Genomic DNA, 23,038 nt, shown 5'->3' with positions numbered 1-23,038 from the left:
GCTACAGTCGTGATTTTTGAATGGTTGATATCTCTTGGGGCAGAGAGTAAGTGGGGTATGTTTGGGTCCTCTAGTGGCTTTTTTGGAACTGCAGGATCCGGTTTAGTTTCAGATGTGAAGGAGAATAATTCAAGAAGGGATAAACGTATCATCATGATTTTTGGTATGCAGATAGCTTAAGGGATGCTTGATATGATTTGATGGTTATGCAAATTAGAATGTAATTGGCATATTTAAGGCTTACTTTGTCATTTGCAATACATAAATTAGTTGTTTGTTATCTATATCTGTTTGATTCGCGATGGCCATTAAATGAGCACATTTTGCTCCATAATATATATGTAGTGCTACAAAATGTTTCCTCTATATTTGTAGTGTTGGATTATTTAAAATCATATCTATGCCTTGTGAAAAATACGACAGGCCTGACCGTGGTGCTGATTTCGGTATCCTGGACCTGACCAGTCCAGTTATTCTACAACGGTTAGCTAGATTCAGCAAATCCAAATTCTTTTTGTTCATGCAAGTGGCCGAAAGAGAATAGTGGTCGGTGAATCATCTACGATCAAAGCTACACTAGATGGTGCCCAGGGTCACGGCGACCCACGTGCCTCAGTTTTCGGAGGGGCGTGGCAATGGACTGTACCATTTCAAATCACGGTCACGAAATTCACATTCAACTATCAATACGATAGGAACCAGAACCTAATGAAATATTAGATAAAAAAGATAAATTAACAAAAGAAAAATTCATCATTCTGTTTCGGAAAGTCTGATGAGAGATTTGAGGTGAATGAATTTGTTTGACGGAGCGATGTAGAAATATTGTTGTGATGACCCGGCCTCACACCTCGTGACATCCTTTGATCCAACATGGCGGCCCCAGAGTTCCTGCAGAAGATCTTCAGGTCAGTCTGCGGGCTTGTTTTCACCTCTTTCTTTACTGCTTGAAGGTATCAGGCCGGTGTGGTTGTGTACGAGAAGATGACTTGTATGTAGGAAGAGAAATGTTAGTGAAAAATGTGTGCTCGCCTCGTATCAGAGCTGCGAATATCACGGGAGCTGGTGATGTGGGAGGGGGGCGCTCAGCGAGCTCGGTAAAAACAAAGTGTACTTCGTACTGAAAGTGAAAGGAAAGCAAATGATGTCACCGAAACTGTCACGGCTGCTAGAGAAAAATAATAGAATAGAATTTTGCTATGCTTTCTCAAATATTTGTTTTCCGCCACCCAACCTCGATGGAATTTTGTTTTTCTTTTCGTTTACTCTTAAGTTCTCACTGTTGTTTGCGCTCTTTGATCTTAAAAATTAAATGTAATTTGTACGTTTGTCAGGGTGTCAGACAACCTACCATAAAATTCACCCCGTTCCTCCACCATCATACTTGGAACTTTCGCAGAGAATTCAGGTGATTAAAGACAAATGGGAAACAAAAGTACATGACACGTAAGCCAGCAGGACCCACTTCAGCATACAACAGATGTTGTAGGTTGTGCAGTGGTTAATATGTAACCATCTTCCGTCTTTAGCAACACTACATACATAAGGCACCTCCCCAGCTAAGGAATTTCTGGCAGCTGTGCCAGGTAAACATCTCTAACTAAGGGGGAAAAGATGGAACAAAAAGAATGAGAGGAGTGAGGTACAGATGTGCAGTAGGTTACTTTGACAGGTTTGGTGATGTCTGGGCCCCTCACCACTTGCACATTGTTGATTTGGTGTATGTAAGACATGGCAAACAGCCAATATCAGCGTGCCAATGATGTAAGCTATGGACAGGTAAAATGGGAGTCCGGACCCTCTATATAACCCATCAATATTTCTCCAACACAGAAGGGTTCTTGTCCTGACTTCAGAAAGCTCTGGGCTTCATTCAGTTAGATTGGACTCAGCTTCAACATGACCAAGCAACCCTTTTGTCTAGTGACTAGAGTTTAGTGGTCTTTGTTACATCACACAAAGCCATAGCAGTCTTTGTGCAGGAGGTGACAAAGTAGTAAATACATGTACAAATGTACTTCACCTATTTCTTTTCATTTAGCAATTCATACCCTCACTTGAGGTAAATGCCATCAATTGATCTCTCCACTCCATAACTTTTGAACTTGGGGAGGGATCTAGACTAAATCTAATAAAAAAATACACCTTGGCTTAGGTTGGCAACTTACACTCTAACATTATATGTTAAAAGCAGACACTTGTATCTGTTTGCACAGGTGTGTACTTCCTCACCTAGAACAAACACAATGGTGTACTGGGTACTGGTCTTATCATGTTGTTGTGCACCTCTGATGTTTGTTATACTGGTGCAGTAAAACACAAAAGACTAAACACACAGGCTGATATGGTCTTATGGACAAGAGTCAGTATGGTGAAAGAAGTAGTACATGTTAAACTTTTCAAGTTTCTTAAAATACAAACATTTTCCTCTCCCTTCATTTTTACACCACCCTACAGTAAATCCACCACCTACCACAGAGTAAACATATCATAATTTTTTAAAATTATCATTCTCAGATAAAAACAATTTTTTTTTCACATTTTCTGTGTTTTGTTATATTATGATCAATATCTATACTACTCATACAAATGCAATTTTGGCCACTGTACACATACTCAGGGATGGCTGTTTAAAGCTAGCTGGACAAAAAATTTTCTTTAGCAGTAAACATTTGCTCATTTGAAAGCACTTGATGATATGGTGCTCATCTGAACAAATGATAAGCAGTGAGAAAACATGTTTCAGTTTCAGTGCATACAATATGTTCTGGTCCATTGATGCCTAAAAGAATGATGTCATGGCTTGGACATATTCCAAGCTGATCGATACAACTTTCACTTTCGAGGAATGATAAAGAAATAATTATAATCATGGCAATATATAACTTATAAGTCTTATTGCAAGTTTCTGTACGGTAGTTCTATTGCAAAATGTATGACATTCAATAGCCACAACATTAACAGTACTGTAATTTACAGTATTTACTGTGTAAAATGAGTTATTCCTCTTCCCTGCAGTTACATTGATGACCACCAGGAGGAGTATGTGAAGCGGCTGTCAGATGTGGTGGCCATCAAGAGTGTGTCGGCCTGGCCGGAGGTCAGGGGAGAGGTCATCAGGATGGTCAAGCACACAGCCAAGGTGTGGATAATTTTTGCACCATAGCCCTGTAAAATGTTTAGATATTATCCATTCATAATTTATGCTTATTCCAAAATTACTCAAGCAACTGGATATGATTTTGGTACTGCTTGCTGTTTCTGCATAGCCCACTGTTCTATGGCTCTAAAACCTTGCCACATCACATATTTTTTTTTCTATTCCGGATGCATTGTGCCATGTATAGTAAGTAACCTCTATAACATATGATCCCACAATCTTTGCAGGAACTTGAAGCCCTGGGTGCTACAGTAGAGCTCTGTGAGCTCGGGATGCAGAAACATCCGGATGGGTCTGAGATCCCCCTGCCGCCTTGCATTCTGGGATACCTCGGTAAGGACCCCAAGAAGAAGACTGTTGCTGTGTATGGACATCTGGATGTGCAGCCTGCCCATAAGGTGACTTTTTGTCTTTATACACTAACTCAGATCTACATGTTGCACCTGTCCACCATGTTTTGTGAAAGTCTCAGCATCATAATTTCTCATCATTAGATCAAGTCAATAACAATTCTTAATATGATAAATTCTTACATTATTATGATTATTTCTTATATTGACTTACATCTTAACTACTTTTACATTGTGACAATAACAAGTAAATTAGTGTCCTTATCGTGTACAACTGCTTTTTCCAGTTATATCCTATATAGCTACATTTGTATAATATGGACTTGTTCTGACAGTTCTCTCTGGTAATGCTGAAATAAAGTGATGAATATCACGTGCAAGGTCAATAAAAAAAGAAATTGGATTGTTAAATACATTTATTTTTGTTGAAATAAGTGCATGCTGGCTCAAGATATCTAACAAATCTGGTTTATCTCCCACTATTTTATCCAGGAGGATGGCTGGGATACTGAACCATTTGTTCTGACAGAGGTCGATGGCAAAATGTACGGCAGGGGCTCCACAGATGACAAGGTACTGTGTGAAAATATGTAATACTCATGAAATAATCTCCTCGTTTATCATGTACACCTTGTATCTTGAAAATAGGAAATGCTTCTTTGTAATTTTACATTCAAAAGTTATCTAAATACATTCGGGTTAAATAAATAACAGCTAAAAGCTTATCCCTTTATATAGCTAAGTTAGTGGTTGAAATGCTGACTAAAAAAAACGACAATTCAGCCTCTTGTGCTGCTAGAGTTTTTAAAGTCAATAATGTCAACAAACCATTTCTCTCTCTCTCCTAGAATCGAAAATTAGCCCTTTACATTGCCTTTTTATGCAGAATGTGTAATACATATATATCGTTAACAAAATGTACCTTAAATGTCCCTTCCAGGGTCCCGTACTCGGCTGGTTGAACTGTATCGAGGCTTACCAGAAGATCGGACAGGAAATACCAGTCAATCTCAAGGTGTGAAGTGCTGATTTTGTTGTATCTGTTTGTACGTGTAGCGGACAGCAGTCAGAACTTAAACAGTTCTTTTAAAAACTTTGAAATCTGAACATGACAGATCCAGGTGTTGATGATATACTGTAAATGCATTTAAGTTCGCGGGGATTTGATTTTGCGGTAGCGGGTAAAAGGACTTTTCGCGGTGGTTTTAAGTTCATGGTAGCACCATGCACTGTAGTCCTAGCCTGGGTACCATCCGGATAGTAGTTTGCTCCTATGTTCGCTTCTGCTATCCGTCTGGAGACTTGCGTTTGGTGGTGACGCCAGTTGATGAACGAATCAAGGAATGGGTTCTAGAGCACTCGTTCTATGTCAACAGGCCGGCGCCCACATGAGCTAGATGACGTGGGGCTTTTCCGGTGTTGGAACACCGGTTCGAATATCACTTGAACCCATTCCATAATTCGCTCATGTGGGGACCAATCAGCCCCTGCTTCCAAAATTTGGACGATTCCAGACGTTAAGATGGTCCGCGTTCCCAGACGGAAACACAGAGAAGCGACTGTATATAGTGTATAATGAATGTCAGAGCTAGAAGCGACTGTATATAGTATATAATGAACGTCGGAGCGAACTACTTTCCGGATGGTACCCGGGCTACTGTAGTCCCTTATTGCCATAGAAAAATGTTCGCGGTGGTTTTAAGTTCCTGGTGAAGCGGCTACCGCAAAAAACACGAACATCAAACCACCGCCAAAGTTTCTGCATTTACACTGATTCACAAATGATGTATGAATGTCTTTCCATTATCAGTTCATCTTCGAGGGGATGGAGGAGTCAGGGTCGGAGGGGCTGGATGATCTTCTGATCTCTAAGAAAGACACCTTCCTGAAGGTACGGACAAGCAGGCAAAGGCTATCCATAAAAAATGTTACTCTATTCCCTTCAGATATGTATGTGCTTAAGAAGTTTCTCATGTGTTAGTTTTGCATTGTATTCCAGGTTTCAATTTCAATGACTGCATATATATTTCCTCAATGTGACTGCTTCCTCTTGCATCTTTATTGATTACAATGTTAATCTTCCCCAGGATGTCGACTATGTGTGCATCTCTGACAACTACTGGCTGGGGAAGAACAAGCCCTGCATCACATATGGACTCAGGTGGGTCAACACAGCTCCAGAGTGCGATGTCAAATGCAATGTCAGACTGATGCTTCAAATACTCTGCTTTATATTGTCACAACTGGTATTGAGCATCTCAACAAACCTAGCCAATACACAATGTACATGTACAGTCATGTACATGTAACTGGAATGTGTTTTACTGTGGCTTAAACATTATTAGCCTCATAGACATGTTTTAAGTTTGGCTTTTGACTAGTACTTGTAGCTTATCAATTTTTTTCTAATTTATAGGCCATTGGTGTATGGAGATTAAAGCCTTTGTTTCATTCTTTCTTAACATTTTCTTTCCTACAGGGGGATCTGTTACTTCTTCCTGGAGGTGCAGTGTGCTTCTAAGGACCTGCACTCTGGTGTGTTTGGTGGATCTGTGTAAGTGTAACAGCATTGTCTAGTATACAAAGCTCGTGAAGTATTATCTGTTTCAAAAAACATCATAGCATTGGACATGCCACTACCTGACACCCATGTGCTCTGTGAAATTCCTTCAAACAACAAAGAACACTTCCTCTGTCATCGCTGTCATCAAAGTCATTCTTTTTAATGGAAAAAAGCCAGTTAGTGCAGGATTTGTCCAGACATTTTAAGGCCCTCTGCGTACACCCATGCAATTTTCAATTCCACTGTATGTTATCACAGATATGTCATTACTAAGAAATTATTCTCCCCCCATGTCCAGCCATGAGGCCATGACTGACCTGATAGGTCTGATGTCCAGTCTGGTGGACACAAAGGGAAACATCAAGGTGCCAGGTATCAACGAGATGGTCGCCCCAGTAACAGACGAGGAGTTGGCGTCATATGACCCCATCGACTTTGACTTGGTCAGGCTCTTGTATCTATTCACATAATATTCTGTGAACTCTTCCTTTGTCATTTTTTCTCTTTCTTTCCTGATTGCTTGTGTCAGGAGACATGGATGACAGTATTTTGGAATCCCCATTTATGTTAGTTTCATGGGCCCTAAATTTAGCATCATTTTTTTTCTATCCTCTTAGTTTCCAAGACACTAGGCTGAAATATCTTGGCTTGACATTGACATGAAACCTCAATATTAAACTTAAGAAACCTTTTGATGCCTACATGTACTATAAGCAAAACATGCAGGAATGATTCTTATTCTCATGTATGGTACTATCTGATTTTGCTTTGACGACTGTACTTTGACCTTGATTGTCCATTGTATGTTCTGAACAGGAGACGTACAGGGCAGACCTGGGACACAAACGTCTCCTGCACGACACCAAGGCAAAGATCCTCATGCACCGCTGGAGGTTCCCCACCCTCTCCCTGCATGGTACAGTCCAGTTAGATTGAATACAAATTCCTTATATTGTAAATGAAAGCATAACAAATGTTTACAAAAACAGAAAATGACATTTGGATCTTTTCTGATTGAGTTACTCTGTGTATATGGACCATACGGCCAACACTACTGTAAATAGTTACTGCAGTGTGGAGCAGATGGTACATGGTGACATATATCATTATGTTGTAATAAAGGGATCTGATGCTTAAAGATGAACAAAAGTTTTGAGTAGAGTTTACACAAGCCAATCATTGACATTGTTGATGGATTTCTGTTTCCCCTGACTGCAGGTATCGAGGGTTCGTTTGACGGTGCTGGTGCCAAGACTGTGATCCCACGGAAGGTGATTGGGAAGTTCTCCCTGCGCCTGGTGCCTGACATGCTGCCTGACCAGGTGGAGAAGTGTGTAGTGGACTACCTCAACAAACTGCACAAGGACAGCGGCAGCCCTAACCAGATCAGGTACGGCTGCAGTCACATGTCCAAATTGGGGCCTGGCCAACTGTTTGCAGGAACAAAAAGTACCGAAAGGAAAAAAAATTTTGTTTTTTTTTCAAGAAATATACACATAACTATGGTCATATAGCTAATTTTCTTAACATCTAAGTTTTGTGTGTTTTGTCATCTTTTATATCATTTTTGTTCCCTCTTTTATAATGCCTGGCCAAGCTCCAGTTTGGAAATAAGTAAGGAATATTGATACAACAATGTATGGATTTTTTCCCAGTCAGGTTTGTTCTTTTTTTTCAATTAAAACCATTTTTTTAATAACATTTGTTGCTGGATGAACTTGTCTTCCTATAAAAACTGTTGCAGTTTTCAGTTTCTGTTTTGTCTTGGTTCCAGTGTCACCATGGGGCATGGGGGTAAGCCGTGGGTGAGTGACTTCAACCATCCTCACTACATCGCTGGGCGCAAGGCAACCAAGACTGGTGAGTTACATACCACGTCATACATTTTAACAAAATATTATAGAGGTCTCATTATAATTAGAGGACATTCCTAAATCTGTATTTTTCAGCAGGTGGGTCATCTGTGCCACAGACGATCAAGTAATTCTAGTTACAAACTTTTGGCCTGATCTTGTGATACATTGTATAACATTTTTTACTTTGGTTGGTACATTTCAGAATATGCAGATATGTCAATATAGTGAAATCTTTGTCCTCAAATGCTCTCAGAATATGCTGATTTGAAATGTACATAGATGCAGGTCACAATTTCAATGAAGATTTTGAAATACCTTCTGATCCACCCTGTTAACAGTTTGGAACTGTGAGCCTGACTTGACTCGCGAGGGTGGGAGTATCCCTGTGACCTTGACCTTCCAAGAGGTCACTGGCAAGAACGTTATGCTTCTTCCCATGGGTGCCTGTGACGACGGCGCACACTCCCAAAACGAGAAATTTGATCGGAAGAACTACATCCAAGGGGTACGTAGTCATGCCTTTATTGATATGTGTGTTCTCTATTTCATCTATTAGTTTGGGGCATGGAGCCAGATTTGACTCGGGATGGATGTAGTATTCCAGTGACGTTGACATTTGCGGACGTGACGGGGAAAAACGTGATGCTTCTCCCAATGGGTGCATGCGATGATGGGGCTCATTCCCAGAATGAAAAGTTCAACAAGAAAAACTATATTATGGGGGTAGGTCTAAAAGGTTACATGGCAAATAGATCATAATACAGAGCTGCTTATTGCTTATTGAGGTTATAGTACAACTAACGTACATCAGTTTTTTAATCTTAAAAAAAAAACATGTTGTAGATTTTTACAAATCTGTTTGTTTGCTATTTCAAGAAAGTATTACTTTGTTGTAATCATAGCTTTTTTGAATTGATTTTTAAACCAAGATTTCAACCTCTGCCCCAAAACTGAGATCAGTTCTTTACCAGAAATTGTTAATTTTTACTTAAGTTGGTAATGTAGGTTTGCCTTTGAAACAAAAAGCCCCACATCATGTTTACCTGTATGATTTCAAACGGACAATGATTCTCGCTTCTTTTCTTTATGATCATAGACTTGATTTGCTGTTTGGACAAGCACTAACATGTCGACACTTCCTCCTACAGACCAAACTGCTGGCTGCCTACCTCCACGAGGTGGCCCAGCTGGAGTGAGGACCAAAGACTGTCCTGGCCACAAAACAACATTTCCACTACAACAGTCAAACACAACTGGGTGAACTACAACAGAAACATGACCAAGCTGCTCTGCTTTCTTGATCAATGCCTTCTTTTGTTAAGATGAACAGATTATTAAAATTTCATGTTCTGCATATGCAAGACTTAATCGTTCAGTGTAATATAACCAGCTGCGTATCTACAAAGCTGGTGTGTTACGCCGAACAACGGTTATACCGGCCATATAGATACAGATACAGATAGTACATTATATAATATCATAGACATTGTATAATGTCCTTGATATCAAGAATACTTTCTTTAAAGTGATTCTTGTGTACAAGAATAAGTCATCTATGAGGTAGTTTATTATGCTGCTTTCTATTCTGTTTTTGTTATTGAGTTTGGCAATGCTCTGAAAGTTGAACCTTATGATGATAGTTACAGTGAATTTTCTGTAAATTTTGTTGAAATATCAGATCAGAATATTACATTTATTTAGCAATAAAATTCTACAAATTTGTCAGATATTTCTTTTAACACATAAAGGATATACATTTTGGATATACAATGTATTACCTCAAAATGGCAATGTTGTCAATATTAGACCACAAGAAAGATCTCTATTGGACCAACTTTAATAATATGCTGATAGCTCAGCTGAAAGCATGGACAAAATGTTTTAAAAAACAGCACAGCTTGTCATATTTTCTGTCTGTCACACTGAAGAGGCAAATTCTTTCTCAATTTTCCTTTTATTTCTTTTATTTTGCATAACAGTTGAAAGCAAAATCACATTCAAAGCTTTCCACTCATCTCTCTCATTATCAGACCTTGAGCACCTCCAAGTTCACATCTCCAAGAATATCCAATTTGTTAAATAACTCTTATACAGCTGTGTTGCAAAATGTGGGGATGAAGCAATTGTGTTAGAATTAAGGATGTCTAGGACTTAAAGAGGGGACTTAATCAACAAGTGCCTTAATGTAGCCCAAACCTGCTTTTACATGTACATGTAACTTGACTCATATCATGGCTTGTCGTAAAATATGTCAATCAAGCTATATATGGCCCATACATTAAGAATTTGAGGATTGTGGAAATTTACAGTTGGGAATAAAAGCTTAAGCTTAGCTTCTCTTTGATTTTGCCTTACAAGGTTTTTTTATAGGACCATATGATACATGTATGTGTGTGAGGGGCGTTTCAAATTGCATTGTTTCACATCTTGAATACAATTTTGGTTTCCAATTCATCCTTTACAGTTTACACCTTAACATGGTCAGCCTCTCTTTTCAGTCGGACTTTTGAGTTTACCTAATCCAACCCCATAAAAATCCCCCTGCCTACCCTAATGAACTGGACAGGCAGGTTAACGTTACACTCCCAGCACTGTAGAGACAGCACTGAGCTCTCAATTGTATGGTAACGGGGCAGTTCACACCTGAGCCTTTTCATTTCTGTCTATCAAATGACTCAAGATCCATTAATGCGATACATTTTTACTACTAGTATATCATATGTTAACATGCAAAATTAAAGAACGGATGTGACATCAGTGCCTGACAATATCACATGTACAGTAAGCCCTCATTCTCCCATGCAGGTATATTTAAGGCCACAGAACAACTGTGTGGAAGAATGAGTAGCCCTCAACAAAAGAAATTTAGTAGGCTATGTTAGACTCAATGTTCATTATCATACAAGATGTCCTTTAAAAACTAATGCAATGTACAAAACAATATACTAGTTTCATTCATTGGTGTTCTTTTTACGATGCATGTGTGCCAGCCACATTACACAGCTCCAGTCATAAAAGCTAAGATAAAATGAGAACAATGCTGGCCATGCATACAGTACTCGATTGAAAATATTTTGTAGCTGTAACGGAGAGGACAGAAAATAATTTTGTTACAGAGATATGAACACTGCGGAAATGTTGAATCAAACTGGTTCTAGCATATAATATTGTCTCTCTGATATGATATGTGTCTTACAACATACAATGTATCTTGAATTTATGTGCAATTTTGCAATCCTTCAGCCTACCAGAAACCAGATATGCTGGTGCAAATCATAAAGTTAACACAATGTTGATTTGAGCAGGTCTACCAAAATGACTCGTAAGAGGGAATCGTACGTATATTATTGTAAGACTTCATGGCGACAGGCGAAAAACCTAACAGTCCTGCCCAGCTGGGCCTCATCGCAAGATGCTCTCCCAACCTCCATGGTCAATCTTTCCTGCTGCAGCCTCTGCAGCTGCCTGAACCCACAACAAACATATATTTAGTAAAATTCTGTCTTCACATTCCAACAAATAATAGAAACAACAGTCATATGTAAGAAGCATCTGATATCTATGTGTTCAGCTGTTCATAAAGTTTGAAGAATATTTTTAGGAACGACTGCTTCAAAACAAAGCAAAAATATAGTTTTTTGAAAATGAAGATATGGACAGAATGATCTGAAAAATCCCAATAGATAAATGATTCTAAAAAGGCACCTACTTTCTCTTGCTTCTTCTTCTTTGCCCGACTCTTTTCAAGCATCTTCTTTGAGTACTTGTCAGGTTCTCCGTTTGCTTCCTAAGGGTTCAGAACATACCATATTTTTCCATCTGTAGAAAACTATGATAATGGAATACATGCCATTCTCTGGTTGACATGCTGCTTTCTTCTCAAAAATAAATTGTGTATAATAGATTCATCAATTTCTTGGTATAGACAACAGGAAAATATGCTGAGACCCCGTTGAGGTCAAGGTTGTTTTTTGTGCAATCATTATCATTAGTACTCACTTTGGTCTTGGACTTGCCCTCCGAGCCTTTGAGCATCTTTATCAGGTCAAATAGTCCACCACTGGCTCCTCCTGAGGCCTTTGGCTGCTGCTGCGTCTCCTGGGATGTTTCCTGTGGATTGTCTGTTGGCTTTTCTGCAGATGGCTCTTCTGGCACTACCTGTATTTCCTGTGATGTTTCTGCAGCCTGTCGTTAAAAACAGGCCCATGGAAGGATTCCAGTATCTATAAGTTTGCTTTTTTGAACAGCACAACCGAATGTACCTTTTTTGAACAATCTACTTTTCCACACAATGCAGACTGCTACATCTAAGTATCAAACAAGAAACACTTTATAACGTTATATCTTAGCTCCTTTTTGTCCTCCCCATTTCCACTTAAGTCCTTATTGGCTTGTTAAAGCCAGTGTTTTGAGATTGCTTGTTCAAGAAATTTGCAAAACAACATTCTTATTGATGAACAAATGTCAAAAACTTTGTGTTGAACCCACCTCTGCCATGATTGTGTGTTGAAACGTGGCTTTTTGGATGAATCTTGATACAGTCAGCTCAGTCAGTGTGTGCCGCTCACCTGATGTGTTAGTATACACCGGTATGATGACGTGTTTGCTTGCATTTTTCTCACCAATTGACGTGCATCTCATGGTTTAATCATGGTCATCAAGTATTGATTGTTTAATACCAGGCTGAGCATAAAATGTACACTGTACACGATATTTCAGTAATTTGGTTAATCCATATATATATATTATACTGCATTTGAAGCAAGTAGCCTTGTGCTGGCCAATATATCCTTTGCGATTATTAAGTTATCTGTGATTGGTGATGAGACTGCAGCCATTATTGTATTTCATATGAACTGTTCACGGAAACATTTCTTGTCTTGTAATACAATGTGCTAGTGATTGTGTTGTTCCATTGTTAGTGGTCACTCTAGATCTTGTCATTTGGAATTGCCTGGAGGAACCTGTATTTTGTATTGGTGGAACTGGGTAAGTCAGAATAAGTACAATGTAACTGTAAAGACAGTGTGCAATCCAGATCAGGACTGCTGATGTACGCACTTACTAGCTGACGTCACCACATGAAGATAATTTGAGAGATACAGTACCAAATAATTTAGAGGGTTGGCTGATTGACTTTGTTTTATGGGCAGTTTTACGTGCTCAACTAACAGCCCACGTAGGTCATAGCCTCATGTTGTTCAGTCACTGTGCATGAAGTTGATTGCATCATAGCAACAAATGCTATTTCCTTAAAATGAATTAAGATTTGTTTCAAAAATGCTTTCTCCACATAGCAACAGGTAGCCTTGTATCCAGCCATAATATAGCTCCCGAGTCTCTTCTCTCCTCTTCGTAATTGTGAAGAGGAGAGAAGAGACTCGGGAGCTATATTGCGGCTGGAATCCAAGCCAGCAACAAGCTTAGGCACCAGAGGAAACATACAGATTCACATGAATTAAGGCACCATTCATTCCCAAATTGTGTTGAATTTCTTGCCTTTAATTTTTCAGCATGTCACAGTCCATCATCTACAAGTTTACAAAAATTGAGCACAGATATTTTTCATCGTTATACAAGTTTGTCAACAATAAATTGACCGAGTCTCTCAGCAAACTGTCGCTCGTCATCTGACATTCTCCTGTAAGATTGTAAAGACTTCTCCAGCCCTGCCTGAACGTCCACTGCACGGAATCTTCTTCCTGTATGGGCAATATACAATACATGTAGTTGATGACAGAACTCACTAAATGCACTGTTTATTTATATGTAAGGACCTTTCAACCAATTTTCAATTGCAAATTTTTATAAGAAGATGTCATGCAGTCATGGGTTTTAGATATTACCAATCACAAATACTTACAGCTAAGAAAATCTAGGATCCAACATTACAACCACCATTCCCTTCAAATCTTTGCAAGGGTGCTACAATGAAACATGAATGTAAAATAACATTCCCCATGATAGTGAGCAGTACAGGTCCCCAGTGCTGCCTTGTGGAACCCTTCAGATAAATGTAAAACATAATCTACCTCTCATGGAATACCCTATATCCTGGATGACTCCCTCTGACACCCACAGTAAGGGACACTCCATGTAAGAGTCTACTATGACTCCCTTTTTTACCTTCATGTACACACCTAGGGGCTGGGGTAAAACAATAAAGGAAATGTGTTATTAATTATTACATTTCTGAGAGTAACATAAAATCAATAAGAGAAACAACATGTGTAAGTGGCTTGCTTTATATGACAAAATTCAATATAGGTTAATGTCAAATATACACATATATGTAATGGAAAGTGTGCACATGCAGCTTACCACAGCTAATCCATTGACAGGTTTTCTCAAACAGATGTTGAAAGGAGGTGTTTTCCCATAAACCCACTCCCAAGACTGGAACAGAAATAGAAAGATTGATACATTACTTCCATGCTTGGCAAACTTTAATATAAAACACTTCTACCTCACACAAACCCCATCTTTAGTATGCTCCCCAAGTTCTTTATTCTGGAGTTGTTCATTAGCTGAGCAAGTTATACATGTAGTTCCAGTCCATTATACAATATCTTGTGTGAATCACAATGTTCATGACTGATCCAATTGACCAATATTTACAATATTATCAGCATTTAGCAGTTAAGACTTTAGGCTATAGCTTTGAAGGAAGAGATTAGCTAAACCCATTCCACACCACATCACCCTACCTTCAGCTCTTCTGCAATTTTGCCAACACCTGGGTATAAGGCCTCACTGGTGGGGTCCACATCACATACCTGTGGAAAAATGGACATGCAATCTTTTGTGTTGATTGGAGATGAATAAATGAACAAACTTTATCGCTTGACAGTTGTACATGATACAAAATGTTATAGAAAATGATATTTTTCTTCAACACCATCTCGGCAAGAAGGACATTTTATATCAGTACAGCTGGTACATTATGATACCTTTTTCTATTTTCAAACCATTTGAACTGATGCTTAATTTGGTTATGTTGACTATTAAAGCTTTACTTCAAATTAATTAATTCAAAGGTACATGTGTACTTTGAGCCAAACTGTTTCATAAAAGATTCTAAAAAAAAAGCAAGTAAAAATAACAGATCAAAGAAATTGTAGCCCACCTGTTCCATCTGCCCTTGATGATTTGTCATGAAATATTCTGCTATGGTGTCCCCTAAAACCTTAGTGTCTATGGAAGTGTCCACGTCTTTTAGGTTTATGACCTCTGAGCGTATACTTGCAGTGGCTGTGGTCTCCAAGCCATCCTGAATCATAGACAACAAATTACCTGTGTTATATAATATACTAGTAGTCAAACTAGCCTAAGGCGACCACTAAAGGAACTGAGCAAGAGTGGTCAGTGCCACTGGTCACTATAGACAAGTGAACTCGTTGGACAGGTTACCACCAGACCAAGGGTCCCTCTCAAATGTCCTTTATCTGAGACTGTAAAGTACTATCCCTCGGTGATGACACTGTACATTACTCTACCTACTTCCGATTGAGTAAACAATTGCAGATGGCAAAAACGACACAGCAAACAAACAGATGCAAATTGGCAAAAACAATTTCCCCCAATTATTATTGTGACCACACGCTGGTAACTTGTGTAACCATTTCAGGCAATGAAAAGGTAAAATGGAGTTGCCAAACAATGCTTATCACAGTAACATTAATCAGATTGTCCTTAGTTAAATCTTGTGTTGAAATTTCTAGGGACTGAGAATGTGGTTACCTTGGTCTGGTGGTCACTTTACTTTGCTATATTTTAGGAGGTCTGAAAGCCATATGCTATATGAAGAAACAAGATAATCTAATATTCTTGTCATTACATAAATGTTGTTTGGAAAAAGCAATGAAAAGCAACATAGATGGATGACTCACAAATCCAGACACGAGGACGTCCTTCAGAGCCTGTGTATTGACATCACACAGTAAGGTACAGTGATGGTAGGCCGTCTTACGGCCCAGCTTTGCAGCAGTTCCTGACAGCTACACAGCAAAGAGCGAAAATCTTTTAGACACAGATGTTTGAAAAACTAATCTCAGGGAATGCATTTTCTTCTAACTCCTTTCTGAAACTAAGTCTCTTCTCTTTCCATCATAAGCTAATCAATCACAAATTCATTAACAATGTGTGTATCATTTTCTACAGGTGGCACCTTGTATGTATCATTGAGTACTAAGTCATCCCTCTTGTTGACAGACAGGTCCAGACTAGGCCACCTCCCCTTTAGTGCTGTCACCAGGTCATGTAGGTTCTGCTTCCTTCTGTAGGTATCTCTGGAGGTCAGGAAGGTCACATTCAGGTTTCCCAAGTCCTGTTGGGGATGAAAAATATCTTAATCAGCTGTCTGGAAGAAACTTAAAGTCTTGAATTTTTCTTGCTTAAATCAGAGTACATGGCTGTTCCTTAACAAGAGGTATTTTTTTTTCCTTTGTCCATGGCAGCATTAAAATTTTATGCATTATAGGACCCTCCTTTCTTTAAGAACCACATATTAAAGATGATTTCAAAATTGAAAACATATAAGCTGACATCCTTACATGGTAGACTGTTCCCCCTCCACTCCTCCTCCTGGCCAGGTGGATCCCCAGCTCCTGCAGTCTCTTCACTTTACACTCAGACCACGGGTTCTGATGGCGACCAATCACAACCTGGGGATCACCACACAGGGAACAACTTTTACCCAAAACCATTGGAAAGTATTATCATCAGTCAACATGTTAATATAATAGTTATGTCTAACTCTATAATCTTCATTTCCCATTGATAATACTGCAGTAGAATTATTAGTAAAATGACTACATGGCTTATTAAGATATGAAATGAATATGAGATATGGCTATCTATGTTTTTGATTCCTTACTTAGCCTTCCCTGGACAGAAGTGTACTTACTGTAGGTTCATTTCTCCAGAGTAGCAGAATATCTGTGTTTGTGAAGTCTTGGTTCTCATATAACCTGAAATGTAGTTGGACTGTTGTTATATTTATAGTTTGCAAAGACTTGCTGGATTTCCATCTACAAGTAAATCATTCTAGATGTGTTAAATGCTGTTAATCTAATTACTTACACTCACTCACTCACTCACTCACTCACTCACTCACTCACTCACTCACTCACTCACTCACTCACTCAATCCCTCATCCCCTTTCATTTACTCACTCACACTTACTTACTTCCTGACACCCACCCATTTACTCTCATTCACTCACTCACTCACTCACTCACTCACTCACTCACTCACCCACTCACTCACTCACTCACTCACTCACTCACTCACTCACTCACTCACTCACTCACTCCACCCACTCACTCATCCCCTTTCATTCACTCACTCACACTTACTTACTTCCTGACACCCACCCATTTACTCTCATTCACTCACTCACTCACCCACTCACTCACTCACTCACTCACTCATCCCCTTTCATTCACTCACTCACACTTACTTACTTCCTGACACCCACCCATTTACTCTCATTCACTCACTCACTCACCCACCCACTCACTCACTCACTCTCTCACTCTCTCACTCACTCACTCACACACTCATCACCTCTCATTCACTCACTGAATGAAAAAGGCTGAGTTCCACTTACCAGTCTTCAAAAGCCAGATTTACAAATGGATCTGTTGAGGTAGATCTGTACACAATTCCCTACACAGATGGTAAGATGGTAAACTGTTAATGTCAGAGTTTGACCTATTCTCCAAGCAGTGGTTTCTTAGGCAGCCTCCCTTGTGGCTATTATCCCCCCAATTAGCTTTCATCAACTTGCCCCTACTTTTGCAATACAACGCATTTGCATTGTATTTTAATAGGACCGCTCTAACACATACACGCCCCCTTTCCGTGCACCATTAAAGTTAGTATCATATTTTTATATGCTTTCATTTTCAAACAAGGAACATTATTTATCCTTGTTTCAAGCTCCTTGTTTCAACAAACAACAACAAGCTTTTCAGACTGTGTATCACGCCTACGAACAGTGATGCTCAGTCGCTATTTCAGCACAACCGATAATATCTAGGAAACATCAGAAACACGTTTACCTTTGGCTTTGGTCGGGTGTTGACACCGCCGCTGTCGGGGATAGCAGACGAGAAACACCGACGGTGGGAGGGGGTTCCTTCGGACACCCTTTTGTGCCTAACCTTCCGGTGTTTTCCCACTATCTCTGTTTTAGTCACACTAGAAATGATTGTGAGTCGTTCTGATATCGAAGGCAGTGTTTTGAAAGGGCGAACCAGCGAGGGACAGGTATGAAAGCGAAGTGCGGAAAATGTAAACAGAGACGCGCTTCTTCTACAGGGCGCAGCCATCTTGGATTGTCCCGGGGACTTCTGGGATATATCACCACGCCTAGGGGCACCATGTGACCTAGCTAGTCTCTACCAGTCTCTACCAGACTCCCGCCTGGCGGAATACTTGTTAAATCAAATCGGACTGAAAGGACTACATTTTGAAGCCATTGGTTTTTCTGCTAAAAAGATAAGTTCGTGGAATCAATGTAACGTTATAATTCGACAGATAAAAAGCTATGTTTAGTGGAGGACACACACAAAATATTGAGGACATTCACCCAGTACTTTATTTATGACGCCAAATTTATTTTCAGTGTAAGATCATTGACACAAACTATCACATCTGCTTTTCTTGTGAAGACTGTCAGGTGAAGTATCAGCAAAGTTGACTAAGGCAGGCTGATCAGACAGGTGTCATAACGGTAGCGACGGTCCCTATCGGAGGGGAACAACAACTGTTACCGTACATTAGGGTACATCAATATCACAGGTCGAATCATGTAGTATGGCAGTTTGCAAAGCACGAGTTTTATTTCGTAGATTTTCAACAGAAAAAAAAATTCTAAACTGTTTGAGTTATACTGTCCACATCTAGGCCAAAAAGTTAATGTGTCCGCTACATTCAAAAGTCTATAAGTGAAATATTTTGGACATTAAAGCCAATGATTACTTCGGTTAACTTTCTGCACATCGTCTGTAACTTAACGTTACCTCTATTTCTTTTACGGTGTTTATAAGCCTAACAACTGAGATGTATGTAACGTGCACGTGATGAAATTTGTTTATTTACCCGTAGTCGTTGTCATGGTAACTGTGCATGCCCCTCAGGTAGAAGCCATCAGAAACGTTGTAGTCGCCCGGCAGGCCAAGTTCGTTGGTGACGTTGGACAGGACGTTGTTAAACGTGACCATATCGTAGACCTTGGAGCACCGGACCTTTGATAGGGGAGAATGGCATAGTAAGTATCACTTATTTAATTACCTCTATCAAAAACTGATAAGTGAAAATGCCCTCGATAACATGTGCGGTTTTCAACTTCCCCTTTCAGTGTTAACAGCGATTTGCTCGAAAAGTATGGCATTGGTCAGTGCCACTGTTGCAAAGCGGCCTATTTTCTTAAAGGAGTTTGCTCAGTGCAAAACCACTTCTAGGCACTGAACTACTGGCCCACAGTAGCAGCATCTCTTAAGTCTCCCTAAGTCAGAAACATCGAGCTTCGGAAAATTCGACTAACTTACTCAACAGGCCATTGGTTTACTACAAAGCCGAAAAGAATTTTGTTTAAAAAAATATTCAGGATGTTTTGAAATTTACAACGCAATCAATTTTACATCAGATTGCAGATGCTCTAAAGAAAAAAATCATTATATTTTACGATTTATTAAAATCTAAGAAAAGAAGAAACCGTCAGACTGTCAGAAACTCACATTCCACCTGCGGTCCTCCCTGCCATCGTTGTGCTGGCTCTTAAACCCCGTGATGATGGCGTTAAACGGACACTGGTAGTTCATGATGCCACCATAGTTATTCACCCAGCCGGACCAGAACAGCTCATGGAACACGGACACGCCGGGGATGGACTCGCAGTCGAACCGCCACACCCTGTCTCTAGCCGTGTTGCAGTAAGCGCTCCGGATACGTCTGATGACCTGGAAATCCGGGCACATGAACGTGAAGGTGTCGTCCCAGGTGGTCTGTGCGCCCGGCAGGACGGCGGTGGGGTCCGGGCAGCGGGGCTGGGGACGGGGACGGGGGCGACGAGAACCTCGCCTGAGCCAAAAGGCGGCGTCCTGCCCGAACAACAATCCCACCACGGCGATGGTCAGGATAGCGCGGACGAGAAGAGACGCCATGTCAAGAGCAAAATCTAAAGTAAATCTCTTCAGGACCTTTCCTAGCTTTATATCCATTTAAACACGTGGCTTGCCAGATTTCTTTCCGCATTCTGAGAAGGAGGCGTATGTAAATTTTCACAAACGGCTGCCAATACGGAAACGGCGGTTATCATTTTTTTGCAGTGTCTATAAGTTCAATGACACTAAAGCTCACATCCGGTGTCAATCTTAGAGGTGCCTTTGCAAAGTAGTCTCTTTGTCACGCGCACGTGGTCACCTTTTGCCGCAACGTTATATTGCACATTTATTTGATGTTCTTCGTGTTTTCTGTTGTATCATCATTGGTGACAGTTTGATACTAGTAGTCTGACTGAAGTTTGAAATACCCTCCGCTATTTTTCACCAAAGGACCCGTCTATATGATCCTACATGTATATCAAATCAATTGGACGACGAATATAGTCATAGTTGAAATTCAAGCAAAAAGGATCTTTGGCAAAGTAAGCTATTTCTTTTACAATAACGTTCTTACGGAAATACAGGTATCAGCATCATACATGTATTTTGCTCCCAGAATGGATGTCGAGAAAAAGTCATTTCACAAGTCCATGTTTTAAAAGAAAAAATTTATTCAAAACTGATAAAGCATTCACAGTAACATTAATCAGGTGGTTGCACTAAAAGGTACAGTTTCACAAGTGTCTGCTAGCAACTCTGGACGGCGCACTCTGGGGCAACTAATAACAACTTAGATCTAATTATAAACGTGTCACTGAAGTGTATAATTTACTGGCTTTAAGTCCTGAACAACGATATCGATAAACAGTCAAAACAAATTAAAAACAACACTTTCTACACAAAATAACAATATGCCTGCAATATATCATGCGTGCACTTTATGGGAAGACTATATATTGCAATCGTTAATCAGATTAACTTCACGTCATGGCATTTAACATCATTGGAAGCTTACACTAGAGAGAGATGGCACAGTCACGGAAAAGTTGATGACTTACACTACTAGCATACTAGTAAGGATTGCTTTGCTCATTGCCAGAAATACTACTGCTAGTCTACACACCTCAGTTTTAGGGAGGAACTTCCACGAGCCCTGCGCAATTATACAAATATTCCGTACATGGACCATGAAAGGCAAAACAAAATGCCATTTGTTGTTAGCGCCGCACAAACATAAAATACGAACAAATTCTTAGAAATTGTGATACAAAAATACAGGTTGGTCATGCAATGCAGCGTTTTCGCTACGTTTTACAGCAGCTGGCGTCTGGATTTAGGGCAGGTCGATCAAGCAGATCTGGTACTGGTAACGCCGGTCCCTGTGGAGAATGAACAACAAGAAAATGTCAGGATAAGGTCGCAAACAAAACAACAAACAAACAAAGAAAGGGAATTTCAACGTCACTGGTGTCAAGAAACTGTTGACATGTAATGTGGAATTATTGTGTTTATTTACCCGCGCCTGCCGTCATGGAAACTGTGCATGCCCCTGAGGTAGTAGCCGCTGGGTACGGTGTAGTCACCGGGAAGGTCAAACTCATTTGCATAGTTGGACTGGGCGTGGTTGAATGTCGTCATGCCGTTCACCTTGGAGCACTTCAGCTGTACAAGAGAGTCGAAATGATATCAGTATCGATTATTTGATGAAAGTAACGAATGTAGTAACGTTATATACGAATTATTGGTGACATGAGAGACAAGCTAAGAGCCACATGAATCATACATTATCAGTGTTGTTCCTTTATCATCAAATGCATCATGAAACAGCCATATGTAGTTCATGCCGTGTTTGTTTTTAATTCCAGGTGAGTACGACCTTACATTCTTCTTTTAAGTATGATCTAGAATACGAATGTTTCATGCTTTCATGTTTGATGTACGTGGGCCCGTAAAAAAGCGAAACAAGAAAAGAAAGAAGTGACTCACCTTCCATTTACGGTCATTGCCCCTGTGCTCGCTCCTGAAGCCGGTGACGATGGCGTTGAACGGACACTGGAAGTTCATGACGCCGTTGTACTCGTTGAGCCAGGCCGACCAGAAGGCCTCGTCAAAGCGCGAGACGCCGGGCACAGTGCCACACTCGAACCGCCAGACCCGATCTTCTACCGTGTTACAATGGGCGCTCCTGATGCGCCTAATGACCTGAGCCCCCGGACACTCGAACATGAATGTGGCGTCCCACGCGGTCTGCGCACCCGAGAGTGCGTCGGTGGGGTTCGGGCAGCGGCGACGGCGGCGGCGGCGGCGCCAGGCGTCACTTTGGCCGACCAACAGTCCGACCACGAGTACGGCGAGGAGCGCGCGGAACAGTGTGGAAGTCATGGTGTGCTCAGCTGCGGTGTTAGTCTGAAGTTGATTAACGCCCTTTTATACATGCCTCCTATTGTATTTCTTTCGGTTTTCTAAGAACGCTTGGCGAGGTTAAACAAGCGGTGGGGCGTGGATTAAAGAAGCTCCCAGTCATCTCAAGGAAACTGCGGTAACACCGGAGCTAGAACAGGTCAATGACCTGACATTTGACTTCCGGTGTTCGTCGCAGTCGTATACGTAAACACAATGTTGTGATGCACAGTGTCAAACTTAATATGTCAGAATGTTGCTATTTATTTCTTTCTTCTCTTCTCTCTTTAGTTGCAAATGACAAACTTTTAAAGATTGTTTTGATATTAAGTGAAGCTTTAGTATATGTACGTATTCGTTATATAGTAAAAGCAATGAGAAAATACTGCCATAATTTTGCAGTCGGAAATGTAGTCATGAAGCTGTACATGTAAATGTCACAATGCATGTAAGTGTAAAAAGTCAGAATGTTGCTAAGACAACTTCTCAAATACATGTAAGGCTAAAGTAAGTAGGCCATCAATTATGGTTTCGTCGCAGTCGCTTAATCAAACATGTTTGGCATATACGCAAACACAATGTTGCAAACAGCGAGCTTA

The 23,038-nt window shown here is 40.2% G+C and overlaps 5 protein-coding genes across 6 annotated transcripts; 1 reads left to right on the top strand and 4 right to left on the bottom strand.

The window, feature by feature from the left end:
- Window positions 1-810: 810 nt before the first annotated feature.
- On the top strand, window positions 811-10,273 carry LOC118413259 (cytosolic non-specific dipeptidase-like). Of its 2 annotated transcripts, none has more exons than XM_035816507.1 (14): window positions 811-908; window positions 3,019-3,142; window positions 3,388-3,558; window positions 4,003-4,083; window positions 4,451-4,525; window positions 5,321-5,401; window positions 5,598-5,671; window positions 5,990-6,064; window positions 6,372-6,516; window positions 6,890-6,989; window positions 7,292-7,463; window positions 7,848-7,933; window positions 8,486-8,652; window positions 9,078-10,273. In XM_035816507.1, exons 1-14 carry the CDS (start codon window positions 874-876, stop codon window positions 9,123-9,125), a joined length of 1,434 nt encoding a protein of 477 aa, XP_035672400.1. In that variant the 5' UTR covers window positions 811-873; the 3' UTR covers window positions 9,126-10,273. The 2 variants fall into 2 exon arrangements, with proteins under 2 accessions (XP_035672400.1, XP_035672399.1); XM_035816506.1 differs by lacking the exon at window positions 8,486-8,652 and adding an exon at window positions 8,268-8,434 and having other exon boundaries at window positions 813-908.
- On the bottom strand, window positions 9,227-13,322 carry LOC118413266. The gene is made up of 4 exons (XM_035816515.1): window positions 12,418-13,322; window positions 11,929-12,114; window positions 11,639-11,716; window positions 9,227-11,394 (listed from the first exon to the last, which is right to left on the bottom strand). Exons 1-4 carry the CDS (start codon window positions 12,568-12,570, stop codon window positions 11,332-11,334), a joined length of 480 nt encoding a protein of 159 aa, XP_035672408.1. The 5' UTR covers window positions 12,571-13,322; the 3' UTR covers window positions 9,227-11,331.
- Window positions 13,323-13,410: 88 nt separating this feature from the next.
- LOC118413260 (lipoyltransferase 1, mitochondrial-like) lies at window positions 13,411-18,407 on the bottom strand. The gene is made up of 11 exons (XM_035816509.1): window positions 17,994-18,407; window positions 17,540-17,598; window positions 16,835-16,898; window positions 16,482-16,592; window positions 16,097-16,255; window positions 15,819-15,926; window positions 15,056-15,199; window positions 14,637-14,705; window positions 14,251-14,325; window positions 13,962-14,076; window positions 13,411-13,631 (listed from the first exon to the last, which is right to left on the bottom strand). The coding sequence occupies exons 1-11, from the start codon at window positions 18,261-18,263 to the stop codon at window positions 13,501-13,503; spliced, it is 1,305 nt and encodes a 434-aa protein (XP_035672402.1). The 5' UTR covers window positions 18,264-18,407; the 3' UTR covers window positions 13,411-13,500.
- A 123-nt stretch (window positions 18,408-18,530) lies between these two features.
- LOC118413264 (dermatopontin-like) lies at window positions 18,531-20,307 on the bottom strand. The gene is made up of 3 exons (XM_035816513.1): window positions 19,674-20,307; window positions 19,036-19,181; window positions 18,531-18,680 (listed from the first exon to the last, which is right to left on the bottom strand). Exons 1-3 carry the CDS (start codon window positions 20,154-20,156, stop codon window positions 18,635-18,637), a joined length of 675 nt encoding a protein of 224 aa, XP_035672406.1. The 5' UTR covers window positions 20,157-20,307; the 3' UTR covers window positions 18,531-18,634.
- A 390-nt stretch (window positions 20,308-20,697) lies between these two features.
- On the bottom strand, window positions 20,698-22,546 carry LOC118414422 (millepora cytotoxin-1-like). Its single transcript, XM_035818450.1, has 3 exons — window positions 22,026-22,546; window positions 21,556-21,701; window positions 20,698-21,418 (listed from the first exon to the last, which is right to left on the bottom strand). The coding sequence occupies exons 1-3, from the start codon at window positions 22,419-22,421 to the stop codon at window positions 21,373-21,375; spliced, it is 588 nt and encodes a 195-aa protein (XP_035674343.1). The 5' UTR covers window positions 22,422-22,546; the 3' UTR covers window positions 20,698-21,372.
- Between the last annotated feature and the right edge of the window lie 492 nt (window positions 22,547-23,038).

This window comes from Branchiostoma floridae, chromosome 4 (assembly GCF_000003815.2).
Source record: "Branchiostoma floridae strain S238N-H82 chromosome 4, Bfl_VNyyK, whole genome shotgun sequence".
Taxonomy (NCBI): Eukaryota; Metazoa; Chordata; class Leptocardii; order Amphioxiformes; family Branchiostomatidae; genus Branchiostoma; species Branchiostoma floridae.
This window is presented reverse-complemented; position numbering and strand designations above follow the sequence as displayed.